We start from the raw sequence: 20,417 nt of genomic DNA on the forward strand, positions 1-20,417 counted from the left end.
GAGGATAGTGGCGACGAGAACTGGCGTGGGACGGAGTGAAGAGAGTTGTTATCGAAGAGGGAGAAGAGACAGCGGCAGGAGCAGAGCAGGGGGTGTGTGAGTGTGTTTGTGAGGTCCTAAAAGGAGCACAACACGGCGTGAATGAGAGAGACAAGCTGGCGAATTTCAACATGGCATCCGGAGATACGCTGTACATTGAGACAGACGGCTCGGAGATGCCGGCCGAGATTGTGGAGCTCCACGAGATAGAGGTAGAGACGATACCGGTGGAAACTATCGAGACCACGGTGGTCGGCGGGGATGACGACGACGACGGGCAGCCCATGATCGCGCTCCAGCCACTGGTCACGGACGACCCCAGCTCGATCCACCACCACCAGGAGGTTATCCTAGTCCAGACCCGGGAGGAGGTGGTCGGTGGGGATGACTCGGACCTGCATACAGACGGCGGTGGAGGGTTCGAGGACCAGATCCTCATCCCGGTGCCGGCTCCTGGGGTGGAGGACGAGTATATTGAGCAGACTTTAGTGACTGTGGCTGGGAAGAGCTCAGTGGGTCGGGTGAAACGAGGAGGCGGCACTGGTGGGAAGAAAGCGGGCAAAAAGAGCTATTTAAGCGGCGCTGAGGCCGGCGGAAGAAAATGGGAACAGAAGCAGGTGCAAATAAAGACACTGGAGGGGGAATTTTCTGTTACAATGTGGGCATCGGGTAAGTAACCTTAGCCTAGCTGTGTTTTAACAGCTCCGTTGTTAGCCGTTGCATGAGGCCTCATTACCAGGGCGTTGTCCTGCTGCACCAGACTAGTTCCTGGAGTGCTCCGTCGCACCTCCGTCAGAAGCGACGTGTAACACAATTTTTCGATCCAAACCCCCGCTGTAGTATATCGAAATGTTTTTGTTTTGAAGGGAGGCCATGTTTTAGGTGTTGCTGGGCGCCGCCATATTCCCCGAGACGAGTAAGTATGGCGGCGGCCCCGAAAAAATGGCGATAGTCGTGGCCAGGCAGAGATGGCGGCGGTGCTCGGGGGAGTGAGAGAGAAGCAGCTGGGTTTCGGGGGTTTTTCTTCTCTTTAGGGCGCGAAATTGTGGCACTTTAAATGCACAAAAGCAACTGATACAGTACCTAGGTGTCTACTGTGTGATATTCGCTTATATTATGAGTCGGGAGCTGTTTAGCAGTTAGCTCTGGCTGCTGTTGCTGCTAGTTAACCAGACAGCTCTGCTCCTGCATAAGGCTAGCTCCATTAGGCTAGGTGCAGAGTGATACTGAGCAGGTGGGAATTTATAATCGCATAAAAGGCTTTTATGGGCCAAACGAGAGCTCATATTATCTGTGCCTGTGATTTATATTACACAAACTATATAAAGAACTGTTTATCAGAATAACTTTTAGCAATATACTTGTCTATATGTTTTCTGAGTGGACACCGCAGTCATCTATTTTTAGTGCTCTCTGCTGGTTGGTAGTGAGTAGGAGTCATTTACACACATGCACATCTTATTTGCACGCTTATCTTGTTATGTGTTTATGTGTTAGTGTCTCTTTGTGTTTGTGTGTTTTATCTCATTTGAATTATTTTTGTTTAACATATTTCAAACATGGAATTAATTTCCAGTTTGCACAATCTCTTGAAAACAAAACCATTGCAAACAAGATACTTATTTGAATTAAGAAAAAATTAACAAGTTAAAGTTTGCAAAGTAAAGGTAGCCGTATTGTGAATAACAGGTAAACACCCTAATGCGAATATGTGCTTTTATATTCATTTCTCCTGGGTAATTATATATTTAAAAAAAACCCAGGGGGCACATGTTTCCAGCCTCCTGAGGCTTGTAGCCAGGGTAACACCAATATGTTATCGGTTCAGTCTCTGTAATGTGTTTCTAGATGATAATAAAGACATTGACCATGAATCGGTGGTGGAGGAGCAGATTGTTGGGGAGAACTCTCCTCCGGATTACTCCGAGTACATGACGGGGAAGAAGCTGCCCCCTGGTGGTATCCCGGGGATCGACCTTTCAGACCCAAAACAGCTGGCTGAGTTTGCCAGGTGAGTGTGTGTGTGTGTGTGTGTGTGTGTGTGTGTGTGTGTGTGTGTGCCAGGACCCCTGTGTCAGTCATTCCCAGCTGTAAACAGACCTGTTTACACTGTCCACACAGTTCTGATGAATATGCACAACAATACCGCTGCTGCTCACGAATGCCATGAGTCTGAAAGGTCAAAAACACACAGGGTAAATTTTAGCTGCACTCTGCTAAACTCTGGAGGTTTTTTTCCCTTAGTTTTCCTCCCAAGAATTAAAATGTCAATGTTTGGTTACAAAATGTAATTCGGATTTAAAAACTGTGTCAGGTATTACACAAACATGCCTTGTGATTTTCTCTGTTTAATGTTTGTGCACAAGTGGATTAGACCATGTGTATTTACTGAGTGTTTACTGGAGAAGCTAGGATGTTGTTACTAAATCAGACCAAAGAGAGGCTTTGTTTACCCTTATTATATTATGTTTTATTATAAAATGATGATTAGTTGATCACAAAAGCCCGTGGTGCACCATTCAGTGTCCAGTGGGTCATTTTGTGAGGTTTTTCTTTTTTTAAATTAATTGTTTGTTATTGCCTAACAATGTCTAGTTGATTTTCTTATTCTATCAAAACAGTGCGACAGTTAACAATGAAGGAGTTGTTTCTTTTTTGTGTTTAGTTTAGTTACTTATTTGCAAAGAACAATAATAATGCTGTGGTATATTATTTACCAGGTCTAAGAAGTTTATAATGGTGAGACTAGTTGCTGTGAAATCAGTGCGCGGTTGATCTGACGTTTACTTAACTGTTGATCTCAGTCTGTTTTAATCTCTGTTGATGTTTCAGTTGCCCCTTTTAGTTGAGTTTTTTGATGTTGTTTTTTTGACTCTGTGTCTCAAAAAACATGACAAGGTGTTTAAAAGGCCTGTAAATATTACATTAGTTGGATTTTACTTTAAGCGTACCAGTGTTTATTTGTAAATAGATGTATACCTGTAATTGGTCTTGCTGTTTTTATTATGTGGGTCTTTTAAATGCGTTTAAATGTCCTTTAGGAGTCAAGTTAATCTATAATCTGGTATAATCTGGTGTAACCTGGACGTGAAGATAACACAGGAGCTTATTTCTTTATTTTTTTTATTTGCAGAATGAAACCCAGGAAAGTCAAAGAAGACGATGCCCCCCGCACGATAGCTTGCCCTCACAAAGTGAGTTCATTGATGGTGTCCCTCCTTGTCACTGTTCTGGCAGAACGGAGCTCATAGCTCCTGATGGGTTTAAAAGTCTTGCACTTTGTTGCTTTCCGTGTAATTGGAAATTTCACTGAAGGTTATTTAAAAGCACTTGAGTGTATTGATTTTTATGTGTGCACTAGAACAATCAGGCCTTATCTGAATTAGCTAATGTAAATGGGTTTTGTTCGCTCCGTGAGCTGCTTGCTACTTCAGTGTGAGGCTTTTAAGAGTACATAATCACTTCAGGAGAGAATAAGGGCACTCTTACTCTATCCCTCTGTTTTTCACAATTTAAAGATGTGTCAGAGAAACTGCAGAAAATGCTGAGCTCCCTTTAAGCATGCATTTGCAGAGAAAACCTGAACCTTGCTGCAAAGCGCCTTACTAACTGCTTCTTCGCTCCTTCAGGGCTGCACAAAGATGTTCAGGGATAACTCGGCCATGAGGAAGCATCTCCACACCCACGGACCCCGTGTGCACGTTTGCGCAGAGTGCGGCAAGGCCTTTGTTGAGAGCTCCAAGCTCAAGCGCCATCAACTCGTTCACACAGGGGAGAAACCCTTCCAGGTTGTCCACACACACACACACGCACAGACTTTCCATATAAAGCTTATAAACTCAGCACTGCAGGGTGCTTAATTCAAGTGAAGGAAAATGGGCTAAGTAATTTCTCCCTGATGAGATTCACCCACCAAATGTCAGTAAAAGTTTATCTTTGGTGGGTAAATGACACCGGCTGGAATTGGATAAAATCTTTTCAGACAATTTCTGCTCGAGCGATTTTAACAAGTGATTCTGAATAAACACTGACAAATTTTCATCGAAATGAGACCATTGCTGTGGAAGGTTTTAAAGACGCACTGTTCAATCATTCCTCTGCTCCTCTCATCTGCCCTCAGTGCACCTTCGAAGGCTGCGGGAAAAGGTTTTCTCTGGACTTCAATCTGCGCACGCACGTGCGGATCCACACTGGAGACCGGCCCTACGTCTGCCCTTTCGACGGCTGCAATAAGAAATTCGCCCAGTCAACCAACCTAAAGTCTCACATTCTCACACACGCCAAAGCCAAAAATAACCAATGAGAACGTATCCGTCAGCGTCGAGTCACGAAGACGAAAAAAGAAGACAGAGAAAAAAAAAAGAGCATTCTAGCGACACACGTGAGACCTCGTTTGAAGATGGAATGAGAAGCTTGAGACTTATTGATTTATATTAAAAATCTGACAGATTAAAAGACTTAGAACACTGAAATTCAGCTGGTTTTTCCTGAGCCCCCTTTCTTCTTCTTCTGCTGTCATATTGGATGAGGAACGCAGTGACTATTCCCTAAAGCCCCAGCCAGCACAGTCCCTTCGTCTCTCCAGTGGCACTCAGCTGCCAGAAGATGGAACCCATGGACAAACATCAGAGACTTATTTTTACCAGAGTGATCAGAGAAGCAGCGGGCTATTAGTATTTTTATTTCGTCGCATTGCTTTTATTTCCCTCAAGTGTGCATATTGTACACTTGACTCAGGCTGTGTTTAGTATAATTGTGTTTTGTTTTGGGTTTTTTTCTCCTGCATTAAGAGATCGTACCTATGATACAAAAGAAGAGGCCTCAAGACTTGTTTGACCTGTTTCACATGTATACAAAGTTTAAAAAACAAAACAGCTGTATCTTTGCATTTTCACACCTTCTTCGGTTGTATTTTTCTCTAACCACAGAATAACCTTGTATACTTGTATTGTATGGCTGTATTAAAATTCAGTAGACATAGATAGAGGTGTGATTTAAAGTGTTAACCGATTAAACTTTAGTCATGAGTTGCTTTATATTTTCTAAGAACCGTCTTTACACAGATGAACAAGTAATATGATCTCACTCAGAGCCTGTCACAGTCAAATTACCTGAAGCGTGCTTTGAATTGACTGCGAGACCATCACCTTCTTTGTTAGAATGTAATGTACAGACGTCAACCATGAACTTCCTTTGTTCATATTTACACACATGTATCTCACCTGCCCACCAATAAAATGGGTCATTCCAACTCTGAACTTCACAGTTAGTTTTTACTGAAGTGGGTCTTCTGTAGTCTTCTGAAGCCTTCAGACTGACAGAAGACTGAAGACAGTCTTCTGTCAGTCTGCTGCTGCACAGCATCTCCTCTGGCACCGTGCGACATGTTAATAACCAAGAGGGAGCCAGAAGGAAAAAGGAGACGGTGTTATAAATGATTTTTCTCCAAAAGTGTGGAAAACAAGTTGTGATTAAATCCTAAAATACTGATACGCTCATCTGAAACGGTTCCAACTGCTCCTTTGTGTGACTACCTAATCAGCCAATCACATCACTCATTGCATTTAGGTATATAGACATGGTGGCCTTGTTTAGTCTGTGCAATGAAAGTTAAGGCAGTGCTGAAGGCAAAAGGGAGCCCAACCCAGTACTAGTAGTATGAATGTGCATAAATGTTTGACAGAAAGCACTTAAGCATAGAAAAAAGTTAATGGGTGAATGAGACGCGTAGTATAAAGTGCTCTAAGTGAAATTTATGTAGTTTACTCCCCCAAACAAAAGACCACAAAGTAGCCTGATGTCAGCTCTGATTCTTATGTCTTAAACTGTCCATCATCAATTTTCTCAAAGGTGGAAGGTGTGTTACGCCCGGGACAGGTGATGGACAGGTGTAGGCATCAAGCACAAAGAAAGGTTCCAGTCGACCAGGACGGGAGGTTCACATTCAGTCTTATTGGTTTACAAGACCTGTGCTGGCAAATGGTGTGGGCACTGTAATATCATTTTAGATCTCTTTAACAGTTAATTGCCTGAGTGACCTCTCTTTTGGGGCTCTCCTCAGCTCTTCCCAGGAGGGTGGCACGGTTGCCCCTTTGGTGGTCCTCCTTGGGTCCTCGTACTCTGGGGCCTCTGGATGTCTGGGGCCTGGATCTCCTCCGTACCTGCTTTATGCTCTGGGGGACGGGGCTATGGCTCCCCACATTCCCTAGCAGATCGTTACATGGAGAAACTTTTTGAATACAAGCGTGCTGATCCACACAGGTGTGCACACGAGTGTTCACAGACACAAACTACACCTTTCTTAGCTGCTACCTCAAAGCACATTGTGCGCTGTTGATCTTGCGTGCTGCACAATAACATGTAATATTTAGTATCTACTGTTATCTACTGTTAGCTAGTTTATTGTGATGGCGTTGTATTTATTATGTTGCTCTTTTTTGTTTGTTTTCTCTTCTGTTTTTTTTTATTATCTCCATACAGGTGATCCAGGTGTTTTGTTTGTTTTTCTTTTTTTTCTTCCCCCCTTTCTCACATCTCTTCTCCCCTCTATTTTCCCCTAGTCAAAAAAAAAAGTTAATTGCACTACTGAGCACTCAAAATAAATTAAGTAGAAAAGTTTTAGAGTCACATGATGCAGGGTTCTTTGTGCAGACTTGGTGGAAGGCTGTGTGCAGAAATGCAGGATTGAACCAGAACAAGGTCAAGAAACAATAGCCCTCACAGATAGATGATGCCTCAGATGCAGGGAACTAGGTAAGAGGTCAGGCTGCATGCGTGTGTGTGTGTGTCCATCACTAGGTGAAGCTGCAACCGAGGGAGGAGAAGAAGAGCACAACCTGTCCACCAATAAGGGGGGCTAAAGGTCTAAACCACGGCCCTTCTCAACGGTTTTTGACAAATCAGATAGATGCACATTCTCTTTTATAAATATGTGTATGGCTAAGTTGTCTCTTCCGGGAGTTGGCTACAGAAAACTGTTGCAGATTGTGGTTTTCTAACCACATTATTCTTTGAACTGGTTGAGGCAATAAATCTGTTTAACTTGAACTGGACCGAAGCTCTCTTTATCTTAGAAAAAGAGAACACGTGACAAGGTCTAAAGATTGTGTGTTGACTCAGGATAACATAACAGACACATATGTATACACTTGCCAAAATGCACAAAATAAAGTGTCTTATGACCCACCTTTCCCCACTTCTCTCCGTTAAACCAGTGGTTTGGCTTCATGCCTCTACATGTCATTTTTATTCTACCATAAAAAATGAATAAATACTAATATAAACATAGGATAAAACATTAGTGGGGTGGATAGAACCACAAGAAGGTCCTTCCCATATTTGTGTGGATCCTCTCCTGGTACTCTGGTTTCCTGCCACAGTTATGGAGGGCGTGGGCCTGCGAATATGAGCATGACTGTGTGTCATGCTCATATTGCGAGCTGTCATACTGTCATAGAGCGAGAGGTGCACCCCACCTCTCGCTCTATGACAGCTGGGTTAGGTTCCAGCCTCCCACGACCCTGACATGGATAAGTGAAAGAAAAATGATGGAAAATATTAGTATATGGGGGAAAAAATCAATAAAATCTTGAAGCACCTCTTTGACTTACTGGGCTTTAAGTGATTTGTGACTCTTAATATTTAGCAACCACATGATCATCTATGCAGATGACTCAAAATCTGAAAGGTGTGTAACAGATAGTTCCAAAGTAGGTAAACCTATAAAAAGATATCAACACAAAATGTCATTAAGGAGCTGCAGGTAGGATTAGCCGATGCAGAAAGTGGTTTTACTTGCACAAGCAGGCTTCATGTAGAAGTGTTATACAACCTCACTGGTTCGAGTCATTCTTAAAGCAACACGCCATGGACACATGAAGTTTATACTGGTTTTTGTGGCCTCAATCATCAAAGATTCGTTGGAAGGAAAAAAAATGGAGCAGCATTTGATGGGGAAAAAATAAATTTTTGAGTTAAGCATGGAGGTGGAAATATCCTGCAGTGGAGTCAGTGGCATGGGAAAGATTGCACAAATAGAGGGATGAATGGATTCAACACAAATGGTGAGGAAAATGTCACGCATTCAGTCATGACAATGGAACGTGAAACGAGTCTGACTTCTGCAATAAGACAATGATCCAAAGGAGCTGTCAAGCAGCCTGCTCAGCCTAAAAAGATCGTTTATATTGTGTGAAACGGAGCACCGACATTTGAAGAATAATTCTGTTCAAATAAAAAAAAGTGTGGCTGTGTTTTTTAAATAACTGCAGACTCCACCTAGTCTACCAGATACCTGTCTATTAATAATAATTCTGTGGTTATTAAACTAGAGGTGGGCAGATCGATTCAAATAACGATAGTATCGATCAATACTCTGTATTTAACCTTTTCTTGTTGGCTGTCACGTCTATTTGATTTATAGCCAACAACAGATTTAAACAGAGTAAGCTTCAAGTTTCAAAATACATGAAAAGCTGAAAGTTGTGTTTTATTGTGTTAACTTATTATTGTGGAAGGTCAAAATCTGTCATGGTCCTAAGTCTGCCGACTCAGTGTTTTGTGTTTCTTTGTGCTTTTGTTATTCTGAGTATGTATTCTGTTATTATTTGCCATTTGTTAGGGTTCTGTTCTGTGCCTGCCCTGGTCCCACTTCTGTGTTCTGTCTGTCTATGGCGTCACACTGTCTGCGTGTGAATCTAAGTTCAGTGTCTCGTCTAGTTCTCTGTGTCTGAGTTTCCTGTCTTATTCTGAAGGTGCCCTCTCATGTGAGTGTGTTCAGTTTACGTTTCCCCCGTCCCGTCGGCTCTGATTTCTCCCAGGTGTGTTGCCCTCCTGTCGCTCATCTCCTAATTACCTGGTGTGTATTTATACTGCGTGTCTGCCTGTGCTCCTGGTCGCGTCATCTGTGTTTCTCTAGGTATCTGCCGTGTATTTAATGTTATTCCATGTTTCTCCGCGTCTCTCTGCTCCTCGCTCCATGTCCTCCTTTTGTATTCGCTTTTCCAGTTTAGGTTTATGTTCAGTTCTGCCCACACCTTGGTTATTGTGTTCTGTAAATAAAACCCACTTGCACCTCCGCTACTGTCTCCTTTTGGATCCTCACCTCCACACGACTGCCGTCCCCAGCCGTGACAAAATCACTACAGTGATTTAGTGGTTGCAAATGAATGATTATTAATGATTAAGTTGTGACACATCGCCCTACACGAGCTGCCTTTATGGGTTAAAAGTATCAGTACTGGTAGCAGCAATACTGCCCCTGTATTTATTTGGTATTTAAAAAATACCACCATTTACAGTATCGGAGACCACTACATTAAACATGACTAGTTTTACTTGAAACTTTATGCAGAGGTCCTTTTGATTTCTTGTTATCAACAAGTGCTAGTAGTCATATGACTCACACCACCCAAGACTGCAGGGTTTATGCCTGAAGGCCCGTTCAGCCTTTCAAAAATCACCCCTTGAGTCTCATTTCTTGCAGCTAGCAAACACACTACAGGATTTCCAAAGCATATGTGCATTTTCCCCCTAAAAGATACAAAGAAAACAATATTTAATCCTCCACAAAGGCAACATGTGTCCACCTCCATTCATATTAAATTCAAGGATAACAGGCCTTCTAAAAGCTGCATAAGCTCAGTGGGATTTCCTTCCTGCCTTGTCGGCTATCCACTTGCAATTTTCAAGTTTACACATAAGTCCAATTCCGCTTTCCGCTCAGCCAGCAGGATTAGCGCAACTGTCTACCTCAGCATCCTGCTAAGATCCTGCTCTTTGCCCTGATCCTAGTCATCCTGCTGCAGACTCCAAACCGGCTCCCGCCGCCCTCTGCAGGCAACACACTTCAGTGATCTCACCCAGGCAGCAGTGCTATCCGTGGTGCTGATCCCCAGGCAGAGGCTCCATCACCCGGCAGCCTCCGAGGAGGAAGAAATTCTCTGAGTTTCCTACAGTGAAAAACTCCCGTCCTCTCTCTGTCACGTAAAATCATTCAAAAGAAGGAAAACAAAAAGGAACCCGAGCTGCTCTCTCAATGTTGAGGAAATACATTGATTTAACTTGAGTGCATTCCTGGTGTTTCATTCCTCCGTACACACCTGCTTTAAATTCAGTACCAGGCTCATTTTTCCCCATCTCTACCTGAGACCAGCTTTGACTGATGTGCAAGCCCATCTTTGTGTGTCTACATGTGCTAAAGAGACGGCCACAGCATGTAAAGGCCGATTCAAGCATGACTGCACTCAGGTGTCTCTGTCCTCCTCCTCTTCTTCTTCTTCTCTTTTTTCAAAGGAGCATTTATTTACTGGATTGGTTGTTTTGATTGACAAAGGCAGGGGAGAGTAAATGCACTACTTGTTATGCAGCCGAAGTCTGTCAAGCCTCCAACACCTGCTCTCTTTCAGATGCTTATTTCATTATGGCTCCTCTCTCCCAGGAGTCAAGACACTTGTGTGTTTGTGTGTTCTTTTTCTTTCTTTCTCTCTCTGTTTTTTGTTAATCCTGTGCTGGATGTTTACCTGGATCTTATCCTCTTTCTCTCTCCCTCTCCCTCACTGCCTCAGACAAGTCTCGGCTTATTTGCAGCTGAGCTGGTCTCACCTAGTATCTCGATCTTTCTTCCATTAGTTCACCCGTTCCTCTCCTCTCTCTCTCCCTCTGTGCGTGTGCTCCTCTGACAGGCAAGCAAGCAAACGGCTTACAACACTGAAGCACACCAGGCAGCCTCAGCTGTACGGTCCACACACCCCTCACACCCCAGTTGCTGCACCACTGAAGCCCCCCCTCTTTCATCTGTGAACAGAGACTAAATCAGGAAATCCGAGCAGATCAACCCTCAGCCCCATGTGGTTTATTATTTATTTTCAATTTCTTAATAACACTTGCTCTTGCATACCGAAGAGCAGAATTTCACAGTCATGTGCTGGACGCAAACATGCAGAGACGCTCAGATAAGCAAACATCGATTTAGCGATTTGCTTGATATATTTATGCATCGTTTGCGTGTTTCCACCTATTAAAGGTGACTGCAAATCTATCCAAATGGGCTCTCATGTGGGCTCCACTTTCACCTCCACTACATCCTTATAATGAAAGCCTGTCAGCGACTATTATGCTTAACTGGTCCACTGCTCGATCACACAGTCAATTTGGTGGTAAGACATGCAGAACAGTAATAACTCAATCTCATCTGAACTGTAGGTCAAATCTCCCAACTTAAATCCACAGTTACACACACGCACACGTTTCAATCACTTCAAGTGGCATTTTTTTCTTCTTCTTTCTTTTTCGCGGTGAGCACAGCAAGAGATGCTATTTCCATGCAGAAAATATGTTACCAAGGTAACAGAGGAGAGGGAGAGGGAGCATGTATGTGTGCGTGCATGAGAGAGAGAGAGAAAAAGGCTGAGATGTAGCCCCTGAATACCAGGACTGCTGCTGCTGCTGCAGACGTAGAGCACAGCATCCCACCCCTGCCAGCATCAGTGCAGCAGCTTCACAACCCAGCATACAGCACGCACATGAAGGCTGTTTTTGAATGCTTTCAAATGTCGAGACAGCTCGCTTTTCACTTCCCACTTCATTTGCCGAAGTCTCGCAAAGTAACAGAATCGCATTGGCTGTATTTCACCCTTCAGTTTTCCTCGGCACTTCATCTCTCGTCACTTCTCTTCCTTTCCAAGTCTGTCTCTATATATAGACAGCCTTTCTATCTTTTCTCTGCTCGCTCCCTCCCTCGCTCCCCACCACCTCTCTCTCTCAGTCTGTTTACACCTGTCTCCTCTCCCTCGTCTCGCTGTGTCCTTCAAGCTCAAATTTACTTCACAGATACCATAATTAACTGCACTACACTGTTGCCAAAGCAGGCTGTACAAGGTTTATAATTTATAATGTGGAGTGCAATCTGTCCCAATTTAAGAGAGAGACAGCAACCCAGCACTTCACTGCACTCTCTATATATAAAACATCTACAGTAAAATGATAAAATACTAATAAAAAGCAGGTTTTACTAAAATATGCTGGTTTCTAGTTCTCGAGCAAGAATATTTATTTCTATTTTTTTATTCTTTATATATAGTGTTGTGCAAAAATCTTGAGCCACCCTGCATTTTTTTATATGCAGGGTGGCTTTTTATATTTAGCTTTAGTTTTTTTGTTTTGTTTTTTTAAGTGGTCCATAATTCCAGGCTTTTATTTGGACATTGGCTGCTTTTTCACTTACTTTCAGTCCAGTCGTTTTCAAAGAAATGCTTTCTTTGTTAACGGTGACCTATGAATCATTCACACATACAGTGGCTTGCAAAAGTATTCGGCCCCCTTGAACTTTCGCACATTTTGTCACATTACAGCCACAAACATGAATCAATTTTATTGGAATTCCACGTGAAAGACCAACACAAGGTGGTGTACACATGAGAAGTGGAACGAAAATCATACATGATTCCAAACATTTTTTACAAATAAATAACTGCAAAGTGGGGTGTGCGTAATTATTCAGCCCCCTTTGGTCTGAGTGCAGTCAGTTGCCCATAGACATTGCCTGATGAGTGCTAATGACTAAACAGAGTGCACCTGTGTGTAATCTAATGTCAGTACAGATTAGAGATGGCACGATACCACTTTTTTATGTCCGATACCGATATCATAAATTTGGATATCTGCCGATACCGATATGAATCCGATATAGTGTGTTTTTTAATCAATAAATGTTTTAATATCTTGCTGCATTTTGTATAAGTTTATACTCAAGTATAAATAAACAACAACACTAAAGCTATTCTGTTATACCTGTATGTAAAAAATACACTACACCCAAAATATTTCATAGTTCAGCAACACTGATCAATCTAATAAACCACCCCCCAACCTCCACCTCATAATGCTTAATCGACATAATCAACTTTAATTTGATGCAGTGTGAAAAAAAAAATCCACAGCATCAAATTATTTTTCTACAATATTTAAATAGATTCAACATCTTTCTTCAACAGAATTGCAGACTGCACAGATGGAAAAAGTACTAGCTTACTAGGGTATATTAGACTTAATAGTTACTATATACAGTAATGTACTTCTATACATTTTACATCAGATTAAAACTTTGGGTGTAAGATTCAGATAATTATTTATTAAAAGCTAGACATTTTAAATTTTGTCTTTGTGCCCCCTTTTCCCTGTTCATGCCCTATCGGCCCCCCTGGCTAAACTTTGCTAGATCCGCCCCTGCACAGTTACCAGCCGTCAGCTGCGTAGAAAAAGATCCTGGTGTAGAAAGTAATATTAAATAAATTCTAACAACAGCTTATCAAGGTTAAACGTGCTGCTGTTGTTCAGCCGCTGGTTTCCTCTTTCTGGTGAGAAGTGGGCCAAAAACAAAGAAGAGAGACGGACTCGCGACAGAAAAGCCGATCAGCTGATCATTGATCAGTTTCACATTGAAGTAGCAGCAGGAGAGGGAAAGAGAGAGGCAGTCGCTCCTTATATCGGTTGTTAAGCTTAAGGTGGGAATGCTTTACAAACATTCAGAGATGAACTCACACACTTGCTTTACTTCTCTCTGGGAAAACTTCCTCGGAGATGACATGCTGGTTTGGTAGCGAGGCTACAAATACACACAGTCGCTCTATTACGTGACCACACTGCCACAACATGCTACGGTTATGAGCCGAGTTACGCCGTGTTGCAAGTTTTGTGAGGTGCTTTTTTGAAATTTAATGGATCGGATTACATTTTTTATTTCTCTCCGATATCCGATCCAGTAATTTACGTCAGTATCGGACCGATACCGATACGTAATATCGGATCGGTCCATCTCTAGTACAGATACAGCTGCTTTGTGACGGCCTCAGAGGTTGTCTAAGAGAATATTGGAAGCAACAACACCATGAAGTCCAAAGAACACACCAGACAGGTCAGGGATAAAGTTATTGAGAAATTTAAAGCAGGCTTAGGCTACAAAAAGATTTCCCAAGCCTTGAACATCCCACGGAGCGCTGTTCAAGCGATCATTCAGAAATGGAAGAGTATGGCACAACTGTAAACCTACCAAGACAAGGCCGTCCACCTAAACTCACAGGCAGAACAAGGAGAGCGCTGATCAGAAATGCAGCCAAGAGGCCCATGGTGACTCTGGACGAGCTGCAGAGATCTACAGGTGGGGGAATCTATTAGTCGTGCACTTCACAAAGTTGGCCTTTATGGAAGAGTGGCAAGAAGAAAGCCATTGTAAACAGAAAACCATAAGAAGTCCTGTTTGCAGTTTGCCACAAGCCATGTGGGGGACACAGCAAACATGTGGAAGAAGGTGCTCTGGTCAGATGAGACCAAAATGCAAAACGCTGTGTGTGGCGGAAAACTAGCACTGCACATCACTCTGAACACACCATCCCCACTGTCAAATATGGTGGTGGCAGCATCATGCTCTGGGGGTGCTTCTCTTCAGCAGGGACAGGGAAGCTGGTCAGAGTTGATGGGAAGATGGATGGAGCCAAATACAGGGCAATCTTGGAAGAAAACCTCTTGGAGTCTGCAAAAGACTTGAGACTGGGGCGGAGGTTCACCTTCCAGCAGGACAACGACCCTGAACATAAAGCCAGAGCAACAATGGAGTGGTTTAAACCAAAACATACCCATGTGTTAGAATGGCCCAGTCAAAGTCCAGATCTAAATCCAATCAAGAATCTGTGGCAAGATCTGAAAACTGCTGTTCACAAATGCTGTCCATCTAATCTGACTGAGCTGGAGCTGTTTTGCAAAGAAGAATGGGCAAAGATTTCAGTCTCTAGATGTGCAAAGCTGGTAGAGACAAACCCTAAAAGACTGGCAGCTGTAATTGCAGCAAAAGGTGGTTCTACAAAGTATTGACGCAGGGGGCTGAATAATTACGCACACCCCACTTTGTAGTTATTTATTTGTAAAAAATGTTTGGAATCATGTATGATTTCATTCCACTTCTCACGTGTACACCACTTTGTGTTGGTCTTTCACATGGAATTCCAATAAAATTGGAAGTGACAAAATGTGGAAAAGTTCAAGGGGGCCGAATACTTTTTCAAGCCACTGTAAAAAGGCACCTAACTGAAGAGATGGACAAGTGGAGGACAAATAAAGTTAGGATGTGTAGTACGTACAGCTGATGAACAGTATCTGAAAGTTATTCCCTTGAGAAAGAGGAAAAACACAGCAGCGACCTGACACAGGACGCAAGAGACCTTAAACCAGCTGATCCATGTACTGGTCACTGAAGCCTCCACAGAGATGGTCTAACTGGAAGGGTGTCTTCAAGAAGCTTTTCTTATACCAGTAAAACCAGATTTTTTGAACTTTGAGTTTTTGAGACCTACGCTACATTATTAGTAAGAATTTTTATTCTTACTGATGCATATTATCAGAAACATGTAGTGCTGCTGTGAGGGATAAAGACGATACAAACTAAAACTCATATATGCAAATTGATATTCAATTTTTCCTTCTCTTTTTTAATTGTCAGAAGATTTAATAAACACTCCAGTTTAAAAATAATTGAATTTTCTGACAATTACTTCATGGTTCAGGCTCCACAGAGATAAGGAAGGGAAACGGGCAAAAGAAGCTGACATATGAATAACTGGACAGCAGGTCTGATGAAGTGATGAATCAAAGTTGACATTTAAACATTATTGAAGCAGTGTGGAATCATTTTGACAAAACAGAACAAAAGGCATCCAACAGCCAAGAGAAGAGCTTTGAATGTCCTCCACGCACCCTTCAGAACTATTCCTAAAGACTACTTAAAGAAATGACAAAAAGCTGCCATGTATGCTTGAATAACATTTTCCTTGCAACATATAAAGGAATGAGGTGCAGCACAAGACTTTTGCACAGTTCTGTATTAGTAATGTTAGCATCTGTGGGGTTTCATCTGAATGAACGAAACGATCTAATTAAACAGATGGTGGCTATTCCCTCACACCTAACAGATAAAACAAATAGCCTAAAATCAAACGCAACTATCAGCCGCTACATTAGAGCCACATTCAAAACATTTAAAAAATGACTGGGTATGGACCCAACACCTGTTTGTGTGCTGTACTGTCAGGCAGCTGGACTGGCAGCAAATCCTGGGTGGAGGATCCATGGATCTGGTTTGTTGTGAGGTGTGCAATCCATGCTTGATCGCGTCAGGCTCTGGGGAGTTTTGAGATCATCGTGATGCCTTTGACCTTTTGTCTCATTTAAACAATTCCAGAGCAGTTTTAGCAGTGTGGCGGAGTGCATTGGTTCCCCCCCACCCCCAACCAACTGGCTGTTCCTTCTTGAGCCTGGTCCAGCTCCAAGTCTCTAATTGAAGTCTTTCTTCCTACTGAAGGGAGTTCTTCTTCTGTCACCATAGGGAATGGTCGGATTGTTTTTATTCTCTATTATTGTAGAGTCTTTATTAAATAAGTAATTAAATTAAATAAGTAATTAAGTTACTGCTTAGTTTTCAGACTGAGGCTTTCAAAGACGCACGATTATTATTTAAAAACCAGTATTACAGCAGAAAGACTGTCTAATTGAGGTGAAATTTCTGATGTTTCTGAGTTGTTGCCAGAGCCACAAACCAAACATTTCCTCACTGAAAGTCTCCAGTGGTTTAATTTAAATAACCGATTGAAGCCCAAAGATGTACATGCATCAATATTTCACAGCAAATTTAAAAAAGAGACACAAAACCACAATAAATCTGTGTAGCAGAACCTCATTAATCATCTCTGCAACCCCTTATGGCTAGAAACACTGGACTAAAGTCTTTAAGTCTTTTTTAAAACAAGTCCACTTCAATCTGTTAATAGTAAAATTCTGGCGGTGCAGTGGTGCATCAGTAATATTTTTGTTTTGACATTTTTAAAACTGTCTAAACCTTTGTGGGTTTCCCCACCAGTGATGGGCTTGATCCAGCTAAGCTCAGCTAGAAGGATCAAAAAGGAAGTGTTGCTGTCTCTCTGCCTCTTGTTCCCCTGTGTTGTTTGCAGCATCATAACGAGATGCACGCACACACTTTTTAGGGGGTGGTGGGTTCTTGGTACGATCAGCTTTCACTTGAAATGTTGTGCTGCAGACCTGCAGAAAAAGAAAATCATTACACACTGTGGTTTTTGCCCCCAGTCTCTCCCATCACGTCAATTACAAATCGACCTTTATGTATCTACGTCATTCATTTCAGCACCCTCATCACGTCCTCCCATCGCCGGGTCACTGAGGGTGACTCATTCAAAAAGAGCGTAGCCGTCGCATCTACATTTCAGATCACTGACTGTATCTGCCCTGCAGATCTGATCAGCCTGCAAAGTCCTTGCAGAGCAGATCAAAAGCCCTTTAAAGACTTGTTTATGAAGCGCTACCTGACATATTCAATTTCACCAGCTGTGGCTCTGGCCTGTCAGCTGCACTGGATGACGGCTGATCAAACAACAGCTGTGGAGGCCATTGCACTGTCCATCGCCACCTATGCCTGCATTTATACTTTACGAGGCCAGTTAGCGTGAAAATCCTGCCTAATGCGACACCCCGCTTTTGATATCTCAACTTAACAAGCGCGCTCTGGGCAATAAATAAGATTAGCGCGCAGAAACACAGTCAATTCATAATCCTGGTGTGAGCTGGTTAGGAGAGCCCTAGAGCCACGCAGATCTCCGTGTAGGATGGAGAAATGACTCAACAATACCCAAAGTGAAAAGAAAGAAGCAGATGGAGGAACGTGTAAATATTTGGGACCTGTTTGGTAAAAAATAATGTTACCCCTGACCTCCCAGCAGCTTCCCATCATCTGTTACCACGAGGCCAGGAGCGATAACGAGATTAGCATAAGCACTTTTTGTAAGTCACTGTGAATAGGATGCTTAAGAAGGCTTTAACTGTCCCCTTTCACCAGCGGTTGATAGATAGTTGAGAGCTGACTGGCACATCTGCTTGGTCTGTTCTCTTAGAGATCTTCAGCGCTGGCAAATCAATGGGAGATCCATCACTTGAAGGGACGCAGGGTGCAGGGAAGGAGAGCAAATCACTTCTATAAGTGATAGCAGCTATCAGGCAAATGGGCAGAAAATGGTTCCTAATGGTGCCTGGTATGTCTGGTGTAAACTGCAGCCAGACTCTTTGTCGTCCATCACCCCGGAGCATATGTAACCGAAAGTAGGGAGGAGGCAGGAAGAGGAGAAGAGGGAAGCATCTGCTCGTTCAGCGTGGGAACCCCTCAGGGGGTGACACGGTAATCCGGGTTCACGTCAAACCGAATCTGGCGCCTGTGCGGATGATGCCGTGTCAGTGGCTAAGTCTGTGTGTCAAGCAGCTGAAAGTCATTGAATGTGCACCGTACACCCCCCCGCGGTGTGTGACCTTCACTCGGGCTCCACCTTGCTTTCTAATAGGCTTTCAAAAAAAAAAAAAAAAACAGAAGAAAAAACTCTCATTCTCTCTCCTGGCTTTGTTAAAATCCTGTTGGTAATTGAGGTATAGTTGAGTCAAAGCTGAGATAATTAAAAATGAATGACTCCGACCCTTCTCTACACCCCCCCCCCCCCCCCCCCCCCCCAATTCCCACAGAGAGCGAGAGGAGAGGAGAGCCTTTCCAGGGCGACAAGCTCGGCAGCATTAGCTCTAAACTTTTTATTTCACGAGTTCTGACTTGACAGTAGCAGTTGGTGCTGAGTAAACAAATAAGTCTTTAGATTCGACCACTTCAATTACCCCCCACCACCCAACACCACCGCCACCAGCCACCCAGACTGCTGTTTTCCCAGAAACAGTAATCACATTCACTATTAATGAGCCATGATGTTCATTCTGGACCCATCCACTCCTCTCAGTAATGCATACTCTCCGGAACTGCGTGTGCACATTTTACACCTTGCCACATCAGACGGATACCTGCGGTGTCCTGGTTGCGCGCGCTGTCTGACCCCCGGGGCTCCTCTTTACATGCTCAACCATGAATGATGCTCGCTCATCGGGAGAAATTGTCTGATGTGCGACTTTGACTAAAACACTGCCTGCAGAGCGGAGATAATGAAACGCCGGGCTGCAGCCCGGAGAGCGAAGGACGCCAACACACCTGTTCAAAGACCTCAGTTTTCCTTATTACTCGAACTGCGACGCCAACAGGCTCTTCATTTTGTTAAAACACACACGACAATCTCTTTAAATGAGACATTTGACCTCGAGCTGCACACACCAGTGTCCCAGTGTCATTTTTTCCCTTCTTGCCCACCACATGATCTTCATTAAACGCGCGCAACTGTGGCATCAGAGGTTTAAGTGCTCATGCAGAGGAATGAAAAGCCCATTTAGCAGTTAACAGCACTAATTTCAGATGTTTCTGTGTGTTGTTATGTCTAATATATTTGCTTATATTGGCAAATAGTTTGCAGTCCACAATAGAAGGTTAAGAAACTACCCGTTTTGTATCTTTCTGCGTTATTGTACATGTTCTGTGTTTCACATTCTAATCAATCCAGTCCCTTTTGGCCACTTATAATATCTTTATAGAAGTGTTGTGTTATATTTTTGTCATTTCTGCTGCACTCTTGGCTCGCTCTTGAAAAAGAAAAATTTTTAACGCCAGTGAGGGTTTTACATTCATAATTAAACAATGTATAAAAGCCTCTTTGACAGAATCTGATTGCAGCTTCTCATGATAGGAATCTTTCTTTCTGGCTTTAAATAGCTTTATATCATTCACGAAAGAAGTTTCTGACGTATGTTTCACAGATTATTTGCCAACAAGTCATTTACAACCGTTACAAACACAGACACTTCTTTTTATTTATCATCGGGGAAACAGCGGGAATCATTTATGGCAGGCTGGCAGCTCCAGTTGTGAAGGATGCTGGTGGCTGGTGGTGATGGTAGGGGGTTCGGATGGCTGTTCGGGAGTATGACATGACTCCCGAGTGAGTCAGCATGATCTAAGACTGGGGGGGTCAGAGGATGTTGAGGGTAGGAGGCAGACTAGTCGCATGGAAACTCATTATAAGCGTTTGCAAAGCGGGTCAGAGCTGTGCAGCGTGCAGTCTTGTGAATGAGGAAGTGTTTGTGCTCTGGCCGCAGGGCTCGAACTGCTCCTATATCTGCCAGACCTCCACCACCCAAAGGTCTATCACCCAGGCTCACCTCCTTGCTGCCCCTTCTTCATCCAGCCCCCGCCACCCACCCCCTCACACAGTCCCCTCCCTTGCCATCTTTGTGGAGGTGCGCTGAATATCGAAGAGCCAGAAGCTGCATGGCTGGCTTACAAAGGATGCTCTCTTCTCTGTCTCCCGCACTCCGCGTCCTGTTCTGCTCTACATTCTCCCTTTACGCCAGGCTCCCCGTGCCCTCCTCCTCCTCCTCCTCCTCTTTTTCTCGTCTCCCTCTCAGTC

General features: G+C 43.3%; 1 protein-coding gene across 2 annotated transcripts; it reads left to right on the forward strand.

Annotated features, from left to right (window-relative positions):
- On the forward strand, nt 1–5,019 carry yy1b (YY1 transcription factor b). 2 transcript variants are annotated; one of them, XM_087851912.1, is made up of 5 exons: nt 1–708; nt 1,888–2,050; nt 3,173–3,233; nt 3,669–3,827; nt 4,160–5,019. In XM_087851912.1, exons 1-5 carry the CDS (start codon nt 171–173, stop codon nt 4,340–4,342), a joined length of 1,104 nt encoding a protein of 367 aa, XP_087708038.1. In that variant the 5' UTR covers nt 1–170; the 3' UTR covers nt 4,343–5,019. The 2 variants fall into 2 exon arrangements, with proteins under 2 accessions (XP_087708038.1, XP_087708039.1); XM_087851913.1 differs by having other exon boundaries at nt 1,900–2,050.
- The last annotated feature ends 15,398 nt before the right edge of the window (nt 5,020–20,417 follow it).

Source organism: Neolamprologus brichardi, chromosome 15, assembly GCF_056152115.1.
Source record: "Neolamprologus brichardi isolate AB-2024 chromosome 15, ASM5615211v1, whole genome shotgun sequence".
NCBI lineage: Eukaryota > Metazoa > Chordata > Actinopteri > Cichliformes > Cichlidae > Neolamprologus > Neolamprologus brichardi.